Source organism: Ambystoma mexicanum, chromosome 10 (assembly GCF_040938575.1).
Source record: "Ambystoma mexicanum isolate Mex_15411 chromosome 10, UKY_AmexF1_1, whole genome shotgun sequence".
Lineage (NCBI taxonomy): Eukaryota > Metazoa > Chordata > Amphibia > Caudata > Ambystomatidae > Ambystoma > Ambystoma mexicanum.
Window position 1 is genome coordinate 1,179,611,295 of NC_090932.1, and position 12,332 is coordinate 1,179,623,626.

The 12,332-nt window shown below is 36.7% G+C and overlaps 1 protein-coding gene and 1 long non-coding RNA gene across 6 annotated transcripts in view; one reads left to right on the forward strand and one right to left on the reverse strand.

The window, feature by feature from the left end:
• LOC138492152 (uncharacterized) overlaps window positions 1-12,332 on the forward strand; it is a 181,652-nt gene that overhangs the window by 60,106 nt on the left and 109,214 nt on the right. The window lies entirely within an intron of this gene.
• Window positions 1-12,332, reverse strand: part of LOC138492150 (synergin gamma-like) — a 102,303-nt gene that overhangs the window by 15,202 nt on the left and 74,769 nt on the right. For all 5 annotated transcript variants that reach the window (XM_069619150.1, XM_069619151.1, XM_069619152.1 and 2 more), the window contains 2 exons: window positions 9,632-9,792; window positions 6,977-7,087 (listed from right to left, as the gene is read on the reverse strand). In XM_069619150.1, coding sequence (XP_069475251.1) covers window positions 6,977-7,087; window positions 9,632-9,792 — 272 coding nt within the window. The remainder of the gene's footprint in view (window positions 1-6,976; window positions 7,088-9,631; window positions 9,793-12,332) is intronic.

Consider the following 12,332-nt stretch of genomic DNA (forward strand, 5'->3'; position numbering starts at 1 on the left):
TAAAACACACCATCACCCATCTAATTACTTAATACACCCACCATACTACCACTATACTACTTTCTAAGCATATAAAATGTGTCTCATTTTTATAAGCATCCCAGTCTGAAATAAATTGAGAAAATGTTGAATACGATGTAAAATGTATTAACAGTAAATATACACATTGTTTTTTTCAATCCACCTTGCTTTTTTCCCATGACCAATTATTAGAATACATTAATACAGCAACAATGTATCACACACAAATGTTGTAATAAACATAGTACACATGATTTACTACATTTGAAGGTCAAAACAAGTCAATATATGTATAAAACCTAAAATATGTATATCTTCCATACCATGTTCTACAATTAACAATATTTTCTTTGCCTTCCAGACAAAGAAACACAGATGTTCCCTTGTTACCATGTCCACTACTTCCCAATGTCAAATAATTTACTCTCTGCCACATGTGCTGTGGATACTATACCCACACTTCAAAACTTCCATTGTGGCTGTGGCCATGTCCAGAGATCACATTGTCTAAACTCCATAACTATTAAACTCAAAGTAAGTGTACTTCTCTAACAATGGCAAGTGGCCATATTATTGGGGGTATTAAACTCAAAAGTAACTGTACAGTTGTGGCCATGGATCTGCCGACTGGCCATGGCCACAACAATATGTATTGTGACGACTACTAGTGCTATACCGACAATCCAAAAGTCTTATTCTGCCGGTTGCCAGAGGCCACATTGTTCAAACTACATAACTACTAAACCCAAAGTAACCGAACTGTTCTGTCCATGGTCACTGGCCAGATTGAGTGGGATAATATATTTTTATGATGTTACCTTAACCTTATTAGTTCTAATGTTTGTAGACTACATTTTTGTTGGTTTAACCTGAACTCTTTGGAAAAATAAATTCCAAATCATTTTCTTTTTTTAAGGTTTTGTAATTGTTTGTAAAATGTTTTAAAGTACCATTTCATTTATTATGTTATAAGGTATTTAATTGGAATACATGAAAGTTTCTTGTATGTATGTTTTTATGTAGTTGTGTAAACGTTAAATGAATATTTGTGAAAATGTAAACTTTATTTTTGTGTCAGCCTCTGCATCACCCTTTGCAAACGAGTCAAAATAAAAAACAAATTAGATTCATGTATGATAGCTTTTTTTAAAAAAAAAAAATGTCAACTAAAGGTTCACCAAGTTCTTATGGGAATAATTTACGTACTTTTATAACGTTTTCTCGTTATCATTAAAAGAATTAAAATCGCCAGAAATTCATGAAGTATGTAAAAGTAGACTTAGATGTTATTAATATTAAAATAATGCATTAGTATGTTTTGTACAGCACAAAGCACAGGTTATAATTATACTATGTGTTGTATTCATTTTTAATATTAATGGATTTATTTTTTAAATTGGTATGAAGTGTATTGTTCTATTAATGTTTAAAGTTATATATATATTATGTATTACATTTTAATTTTATCAATGAAAATGATTGAACTTGTGTATTATAAGTCATTATATTAAAAGGAGTGCATATGTTGGATTTACATGTTTAAAATATAATTTTATTTTTGGCGCGTATTATTTTTTTACTATAATTGAATGGTGTATATGTAGTAAACGCAAGTATGTACAAAACATACTTGAGTGGTTTTTATAGTTATATATTATTGAAATATTTAATATATGTATGAAAGTATGTATGTAATTTTTAATTTTATAATAGACGATAATTTTAATTATGTATTATAAGTTACTACGTAACTCACATATGTTTCTTAAGAGTTTGGAAAACTATGTTTTTTTATGGCAGGATTTACAATGATTTCAAAATAATATAATATATTTTAGCTTGGAAATATACAAATATTTTATTGTCATACTTCAATTATTAAAAAGCAACAGCCTAGATTTATTAAAAGGCAAGAAAGGAAACATTTTAAAGTGCAAATACATATTTTTATATGTTTGCTATATTATGTTAATTGATTATACTTTAATGTTTGTAGACAGGTAGTGGCATTTGTTTTTCCTACTGCAAGAACTTAAGAATACAGTGGATCATTAGTTGGTAATGTTGGAAGTGGCACAGAATCACCGGCTTGATCTTTTGAAGGTAGAGGTTCATGTCCCTTTCCTAATGTAAGACTTTCGATACGTTTTCTTTTAGTATTTTCTTAGTTGTACTAACTACAGTGGATGTGTTTTTTATTGAAGGTTCCCTGGTTGTTTTATTTTTTATAAACATTTTTAAATTAAATCTGCTCATCTATTTCAAATATGTGCCAACATTGCAGAATTTCCTAGATAATATTTTTGAGGGTTACCATTTTTACATTTGCATGCAGATGGTGCAAAGTACTTCTATAATCTTTCACACATCATCTGATTTAGGAGTTTTAAAGTAGTCCCACATCCAAGATCTTACGTTGGCAAATGGAACTGTTCCAGAGGTAGTTATTTTTGGGGGATTTTTTTTTTTGGTTTCGCTAATAACACCACTTGAAATGCTTGTTTTACTGTCAGTAGTAGCTACATTTTGTTGTGATGTTTCTTCAGTAGTTGAACTTTCTGATGTATAAGTTAAAGAAGAACCAGTAATAGGAATTGGTGGTGTGTGCCACACCAATACTCCTACTTGAAATAGAAGATGTTTTAAGTTATTTTGTTTATGATGTTACAGGAGTTGGCATCAGCAAAACACTGGTTATATTTTTAGGTATATAAGACGTTTACATTTTTCAAATACAAGTAGTCTAACTGCTACAATGTATTTTGTTTTTATTTGGCTGAATAAAAGTACTTTCTACCAATGAAATCGTATTAGTAGTAGGCCATTCATCTTTTTGTGCAGCTTCTATAATGACAGTTTGTACTTTTGAAATAGCACTAGTAGTAGGTAAAGTAATTCATTTATTTTGGGGAATTTGTGGACTTTAAACTGTTGGAATAGCAGTATCTTTATTATTAGGGGATGCCTTTTTTTCTTATTTGGTGTAACAGCACTTTCAATTTCTGAAACAGTGCTACAACTGGTAACAGGTAACGTAGGTTGCATTTATCTTTGAATAGCAGATGTTTGTACTGTTCAAACACATTGAAATTTTTACTTAGTGCTTTTTACTAATTGAAATTACATTTTTTTGGCATTTGGCATGCTAAATTAAATTGATGATGTTTGCTACAGGGAACCTCAGTGGCAACATTGGGAGCATTAAAAAGTATATATTTTTAATACTTTTAAACATTCTTAGTTTAGACCTTTGGGATACTCAATGAAATACTTCTTCAACTAGTGCATTAAATATTGTTGTTTCCATATCAACTTGTTCTTTTAAAAATATTTCATCTACTACATCTTCTGTAACATTACCAATAGTTGGTAGACATGTAGTATTTTCAGTGTACTGCGAAGAAATGTTTTTTTTTTACTTCATGTTCGCTGGTAAGGTCTTTGCTTTTGTGTTACATTTTTTGAGGAATGTTTGCAGCATTTTTCCTTATTTTTCTTTTCTTTATAGTTTTTGTTCATCCTTGTGGTTTCAAGCTTAAGTTAAATAACACACAACCATTTTTTTATTAAAAGGACCATGGGCCTCATTGTGAGTTTGGTGGTATCTTGGCGGTAAATCCAGATTACAAGTGACAGAATAGTGGTGTTAGTCCCCTTTTATGGAGTCCCTAGGTCACTGTCTTCATTTGAAGTGTTTAATATTGTTAATAAGCATAGTTGGAAAAGTTCAGTGTTTCTGGCCTGTTGTGAAGCACAAACAGCATGTGGGTTAGTTGTAAAATAAGAGTGTTTCTATATGGCGATTGGTTAATGTATATACATTACACATGCGCAGTTGGTAATTATTTGCACTTGCGTTTGTGAACAAAAAAGGTTTTTGGGGGGAATAAGTAGAGATTGCATTAAAAGAGAAGATTTAAAAACACATTTAAAAAGTGAGTTTCATTTGTGGTTGCAGTCTAGATATTGCAAAATCATCAGACTTCGGTAGAAAAGGCCATTTTCCCCCTGGCCCCCATTTGTCTTCTTCGCCACAGTCCTTACTCAATGAGGCGAGTCCTCACCTGGGAGACAGGTGCTTCACAAGCCCCTAAAAATACTTTGGTCATCCCATTTCATCAATAATTATAGTAAAAGCCTTTAAGGCTGAGGTAAGCTTAGCTTTTGTCTCAAGGAAAAATGCCCATGATCTGAAAGGGCTTGACCCAGACTGTACTGATTAGTGTCAAAAAGTGCCAAAGTTCAATTTCCTGACCTCACAAAAAGAATCCTGGATGCATGTCAGACACCATTAGCTCAGAATCCATGCTCTGCATGTGGCTACTACCAAGGTGTTCTGTCCAATATGCATTTGTAGATAGAGTATTTTTCTCATGTTGCTTTCAATTTTTCCCCAGTATCTGGGATATCATTTGCACATGTGATGACATTTAACTGACCATCCCAACTGCACTAATTACTCTTGGTATTCACTCAATAATAGCCCTTTGAAAAATGCATGGGAACTGTTATTGTACTTTAGTGCAACTCTGTATGCTCAGCAAAAAAATACAAAATGGAGATATAGACACTTCAAAAATGATGTTACATGTTGCTTACCTGTATCAAACTTTGTGATTGAATGTATGTCCAAAAAGGTAATACACGTCGGTGGTTGGTCTGACTTCCCTTGATAACATCAAGGGTACAGCAACTGAGATGTGATGAGTGATTAAACGCTTCAAATTTAATGGATATGCACTATACCTATATGATGACTACCATTTGTTTACTTGTCTAGTTGAACTTGAATTTCTCATACAGAACTCAAGTGAAAATGGTTAAGCAGAAAAATGTAATTGTTAGTGAGACAGACGGTGTATAGAAGTATACAATAAGGAGATCATCGGATTGTGACTACAATACCACTATCTCACCTCAACACTATATGGATTCTTACATAGGCTTCCTTTGTAAGTTTCCTTCGAGAATACGTACTATATTTCTGTCTACGCCTATCTTCTCAGTCTTCGCTAGCCTTAAGGGTGAGATCCCATTGATTAATTAGGGCATTCTGGTTATTAAGGTGCTTGTGGCTGGGATAAGGATCCATGAAAACATATAAGCAAACATTCAGACATTAATAAAGTGGTCACTTCATGGCATATCTTTCATTCTGCAAAATGGTCTTGGAATGTCCAAGATTCTAATCCCGGCACTATGAGGCAACAAGGAATGGTCCCAAAAGGTGTCTAACTGGTGCAAACCCATATTCATCAGCTGATCATTTTAAATCAGGGCCTGGTCTTTTACAGAATCACTGAAACAGGAGCTCATGAAATGTGGCACATTCAGCACTATGCTTTCAAACCCTAAAGAACCAGGTGCGAATGAGAAAGCCTGTGATGTAGCAGCCTGCTTTGGGCCACACAATTGGTTATTGTACAAAAGGCTTGCAAGATGTATGCAGGAATTTATATTACATGTGCTACCCTATGCAAGTTCTGCACTAACCGGGTTAGGACTGAACAGTGCCACCAAAGAAAATATTTGGCACCCTTTATTTATCATGGATATATGCCAGCTTTATGTCTGAACCCATGAATGCATCCATACTCATTTTGGTGATGTAAGCACTTTTTTTCAATGTCAATACTTTATTCAACATCATTTGAAACATAGACGATTGCCTGGATCAAGAAAAGTGTACAACAGGATCTTGTTATCCACTAAACCATACTATTCTGTCCGTTTTTATGATTAACTATAATATGTGCCTTCCTTTAAAATGTTATTCTTATTTACTAGGTGACCAGCTAATTATATGCTTGACTATGTAGTAGAAACTATTCCAAACCCAAAAAATCATCTGCAAGTATTACCTCCTAATACATGCGTGTTCCTTTCGTGTTTGTACCTGGCTTATCTCCTGGATTGCATTCTTTCCGTTTTGCATTTTACTGTGTATTGTTGAAAGGGACTATTGATCAAAGTATGAAAGAGAAACACAGGACACAGCCTCAATTGAAAGAAGGTAGAGTACACCAGATGGTTAAAACCAGAAAGGAATACACATGCAGAACAGGCTGTGATCCTATCTGTGATCCTATCTGTCAGTTTCAGAATGAAAGTGCCTTCTCAAGTCAAGTCAAGTATAGGTGTACTACTGAATGAAAACATCCATAAAAACAATTCATAAAATATAGTACAAATTAATTTATATAACAAAATACCCTTCTAGAGATAAAAAGAAATGTTGAAATTATAAATAATATAGAACAAATACTTAAACAAATGTAACTGCAGTTAAAGTGCAGCAGAGTTAATACTCCATAGCATCATAAGGACTATCAACTGACAAAACAGTCACAATCAAATAACCACTTTCTCCTTTTCATAGCTTTATTAGGGTAAATAAATAATGCCCAGCTAATTCTCGGGGGTTTCAATCTGAATTTGATACATTAGTGCAGGGCAACAATGAACAAAAGCAGCTTCTCGAAGAATTGGTTTTAACATTCTAGATCTAATATCTTAAAAAGATGGATTAAAAAAGTATAACATTTAATAAATCCTCTTCAAGTGGCATAATGGGCAACATTTCCTTCTATTTCCTTCCTACTGATGATGCCCAACAAGGCTGAAACGTGTGTATGGGCTGCTGTTGGTACTCTTGTTCAGAAGAGAATTGCCATAGCATTTCAGTGCTGGTACCTTCCCAAAGAACAGTTCACTTAGCCGTGTTCATTCTCGTAGAGGGGCGCTTATGACTATTTTAAATTTTTTTAACAAGGAACTCCCCTCTTCCTTGCTTTAATAAGGCTTTAAAACATTTCAGTTGTGAGAGAGAGGCACCCAGCTTGTTCCAAGTCCCTCTGGGAATGGAACTGTTGGTTTGCATTGATGAGTGTCCACCAACAATCAGCCCAACATCAATCTTTGATGTTACAGTGATCGTGAGGCTTAAACGACTTACCAGTGTGTCGTCAGGCACTTCCATCAGGCAGACACCACAACTATGATCAGGATGTGGTGTTGACTCGAGCTCCGGCGAGCTAACTTCACAGGACAGGCTTTGCTCCGGGGGCTGTGAATTTGAAATGGAAGGGTGACGTATGCAGGAAGAAATTATAAACAAGAAGTAAAAAAAGAACACAATTCATTGGATAAATTGATTATTACACTGTGAAATGTACTTACAGAAAGTACATGAGCAATCTACGAAACACAGCATGTGAACACACAAGTACCAAGAGCCCACAAAGCATTTTACCCAAAGTAACAGTTATGCTCACTTTTTTTTAAACCATTCTCTGCTACCATAAATGGGTTGATGCGATTAGTTTGGGCTATTGACACATATATGCCTAAACCATTAGAGTACAGATAGGGAGGAGCGGCATATGAGGGACACATAGTTTGTAGGTGTTGTTTGGTTGTATGCCCTCGGACATGCTAATCCCTAGGGCCATTCCCACCCAGTTCCTGCCCCGCCCCACCCCAAACATGTCCTCATGGGAACTCTTTGAGCTTGCTTTAATCAAGCGTTACCATCAAACTTTGCACCAAAGTGCCTGCCAGTGTTCTTTCAAAGCAGTCTGCAGAGAGTTTATGACTTAATTGGAGTTGTAAACCCGCTACTGATGTAATAAAAATGTCTTAACCAGTTCTGGCTTTAGTCCCTCCATTTATAAGCAAGTGTGTCCTTGACTGAAGTCCTGCTGAAAACAAGTATTGGCAAAGCCAACAGTTTTGGCTTGTGTATATGTATTGGGCATGTGCCAGGCACTGCAATTAGATTCACAGGTACTTGCACAATTTTCTCACCTACTACCATCAATGGCCAGTTAATACCACTACTGCAGTGTCTGGAAAGTGTACTTCCCATGCCTACACACAATCCCAAACTGTTGGCATTGAAAATGCTTTTTTTTTTAAAGTTAAGACCTACTCCTTTTCACTTGATTCTAAGCCTATTGGCAGTGATGTTTGAAAATACCTCCACTACTTAACACCTGAATGTCCTCAATTGCTGATAGGTATTGTTTTAGAACCAAAACAGTACTTATTCAAATCCAAACAATAACAATGACTAACTCACTAACGAAGAGCGCCCCTACCAAGCCTCAGTTCAAACTGTAGGCTCTCTTGCAATATTCCATTCTGAGGCTTCAGTGCTGGACAAGTATAGCAGTATGAGTGCTAACACCAACTGCTTCTGGAATCCTCGAGGACCAATCAGACTTTTTCATCACCGCTTCTGACATGGTGTTGACCATCATATCCGAACCAGCCACGCAAGTGAATAGTAGAATTATATTTATGTCTAGCTCCTTTTGTGTGGTCTCCCCAGGGCTCATCCCCTTCTTCATTCTTTCTCAATGCAGGCATTCACCTTAAAGAAAGCCTTATCTAAGATTGTGACTTGAATTTTATTTATTTATTTGTGTGTTTGGTTTTACAATAAACCTTTCACATTTGTCATCATATTATAAAATGTAAATACAATTATTCCATGTACAATCCTAAAATGTTTCCCTGTACAATATGTCTTTATTAGAAAAGAGATAAAAGAAACTGAACAAAAAGCAAATGGAAATGAAAAAGCAAAAAGTGGAAAGAAAACAGAAAAAATATATAGTTCATACAATTACTTAACTTCATTCATTTCTAAAACGTGCCACATAAAATGTATTGTGGCTATACAGAAGGAAATTTGGTTTCCACTCATAAAATGATTACAAATCTCATTAGGAACCTTATTTTGTAATATCTCTACAAACATGGAAAAGTGCACAGTGCGTTTTTTTGTTTTAAATTGGTGCAGATCACTATTAGATTTTCGCAAGTGGACCCCCCTCATCGCAATACCTACACAGGTGCATCTATTGATTTAGCCCGAATAGTGGTTATTTTGCGAGTTGGAAATAGATTGAGCCTTCAGCGCAAGAAGTCGTATCTCCATTTTCTATTCAGCGACTTTCTAAGATGTCGGTACAAAACCTTCATCTTTCTCGATTGTGTGGGTACATCTATACAATTTGTAGATCGTGGAGCGAGCTTTAGTTTTGATCCAATCCATCAAATGGAGCTTTTTTTTTTTAACACGCAGTGGGAAGTCCCTCAAATCCTTTACACGACTCATTATTCTCCAGTATATTCTGCATCTCTCCCACCCAGTTTTTTATGATACGGCACAAGTGTTTAATCATTATCTCTTGTCGTTTTATGAACAAGGGGCCTAACAAAAGGCATTAACTCTGTGTTGAATCACTTGTGACTTGAATGTTATATAGTACAACATGCAGGTGGACAACACACAGATATACAATGGGATTACACCAGGTGGTATGGCAATGTTATCTCCATAGAGATAGGACTCCATGGGAATTCCCATAGAATTGTAATGGCAAGTGGTAATTCGGCTGATTATTTACCTTAAAGCAGTAATTCCATTACTGGCAAAAACAAGTGGCGATAAAGGAATTACTACTCGTTTTTTCCCTGCACTGCCGAACTTGTAATGAGACCCAATGTGGTTTTGCTGCTCTGTTTGCCATGTAAAAAGCATGCTGGAAGCACAGTTAAGGCTTATTGTTAATGCCCTTATGATTTACAATCTGTTACTTACCAACATATGTAGCACTGATGGGCACAACGAGAGAAAGGCCTGCAGGTTGTTCCAGGCCAGGTCAATGTCTTTGAGGCAGTGCTGCAATGTTTCACTTGCAATGTGTAGAGTCTTCATCCCTCCTTCGACTCTCTTAGACACTCTGTATACTTCTGCCACTCCTGTACGTATGGAAAAAAGCACAAGTGTGCATTTCAGTTAAGTAATGGCCCTTCCATACAGGACAAACTGAGATTATATGGTCCGACAAATACTTTTACTGATATTGGGCCATGTCAGGGCGATACTGATTTACATTGAAGAAATCAGGTCCCCAAACCACATGCCTCTGGACCAAGGGCAATCCTTCCGCCAACAAGGGAGGCAGTAGGTAAGTACCTTGGAGTTCTGGTACTACCTGGTTGCCCATATTGTCACCAAAGCCCTGCTGAAAGTGTGCTCTAGCACCCTGAAGCGTCTCTTTTGCCAGATGTAATTACCTATAAAAGCTCTCAGACCAAATAACCAGACAGAATCAAAAAATATGGCAAAGTACTACTTTATTCTAATTTTAATAAAGCAGGGTACAGCGGCAGATATCGGCTGATGTTTGCATGCACACAAACTTGATTACACAGGGGTCTTCTACGCCAATATGCGTCATTTATGATATCATCCTATGTGGCAAAATATAAAACCTACTGGAGGGAGGGATTGTTTAGGGAACATGTCTACATATAGAAAGTATACAGGTTTGTACTTCATTGACGGTCTCTTATCCGTAAGACACACCTCAAACTACCTCTAAATACATATAATACTGATTATAGCGTACAAAATTGCAGTTAATTGGTCTATGCAACATTGTATACAGGTTGCCCCATAGACCCACTGATTGGTTTGCATCCCACCCAACCATAGACTCTCGGCTCACTAGCAGCACGTAAGGAAATCAAAACATAGGTGCTTGAGTCACGTCAGACTAATCTCCACTTTCCCAACTAGGCCTCCATCTATCAGTTTGATTATAAGCCAAAGTTTCCCGTCTGTAGTTGATCTTGCCATTGCTCTCGGTTCTAGGACATTCGAGGGAGTGAGAGCACACCATTTTTCTTCAACCACAGTCTAAAGAATAGTCCTTGTTTTTGTCTTCTGCATCACATGTAAGGAGACCACAAATGTGTTTACTGCTATTTCATTCAATTCAGCTCAGTGTTATTGCTTCCTTGGCCCCCAGAGACTTACTCTCTCCATCTTGTATGAGTCTTATTCACTGTTAGTCTCATACTTGGCTCTCGCATTTGTTTTCATCTTCGTTAGTCTAAGAGAAATGTGTCTCACGCTCATAAAGTTATCTGTCTGCTTCCCTTTCTACTCTAAAGGTATTTATTGAAATAGCATCCTTTATCCTATGCCAACATACACTCCATTTTCACACAAAACTGTTTTCCAGCATCTCCTGACTCTTCAGCTCTGATCTGTTTCTGTGGTAGTTAGAATGGATCTTCGCACAACCCGGCGTCCATTTTCCCATCATGGCTGTCCTTGCCACGCAATATATCTCTCTATATCAAGCTTCTATATGTCTCGTCTACCTTGTGTTGCTGCGTATTTAAACTTATTGATCCACAAGTTACTTCATCTTCTTTTTGCATATGTGATTGCTTTATCATTTCGTACATGTTTCTCTTATCACTTCAGTTACATCGTTCATATAATTTCAACATATTCTCGTATATCCCTCCTATTTCTCTTTCGTTCTCTTATTCTCTTTCTCTTCGCTTTCATTCTTACTATCTTTTGTTCTTTCCTTCCTGCCACCATTCCTTCTATCTCCTGTGCCTACTTTATTTTCTTTTTTCAACTGATAAAAGCTCCACCACGTCAAACAATACTTAGTGGTGTACATTCTGTAAATGGTCACTTTCTTTTTTGAAAGCCTTCAGTGGTGAGTGGGCAAAGGTTTTGAATAAAGTGTTCTGCTATTACAGGGCTTTATACACTTCTTATCTATGCAGTCAAAGTGGTAGCCCCCCGGGCTGCTGCATGCCAGCTCATTGCAATGGCATGCACAGTCTGTTATCAGGTAAGTGGCCATGAGGGTGTTGGAATGTGACAGAGTGGGAGGATCGGGGGCTTGGTGGGCTAGACTCCCATTGTAAGTGGGGGGTGGGAGATTGAAACAGGGTTATGGCTGTAGCCCCCCCCCCATTGAAAGCATGGGTGAGTGGGGCGTGCAGTGAGAAGGAGCTGCAGCGAGTTGACACATGCCAACCCGCCGCAGAACAGGCCAGGCTACACAGAGGGGTGACTTTTCCGGTCTTTTCTTATCAGCTTATCAGAGGACCTACCCTACCACAAAATAATAGGGAAAATATGTGCATCAACTGAGGCTGAATTGAAAGAGATATTGTTACAGTGCGAACTATTACACTATTAGGCTTGCATCAGACATACCCCTTCAGGCTTCATCCTATTTCAGGTTGGAAGGGTGCAAATAAATACCAGTCTTGGGACAGGTTGGTGCGTGATTACTCTGACATAATGTTTAATGCTAGGAAGTAAGGTATCAGTATTTCGAAAAACGAGAATAACAAAGATTGTGGTTTGATTTATCAGATTACTTAGTACATCATCAACCAGGTAATTACAGATGCAAATACAACTGGAAGAAAGCTGAACATGGTGGAACTTGTGTCATCGGTTGAAAATAGCAAGCATC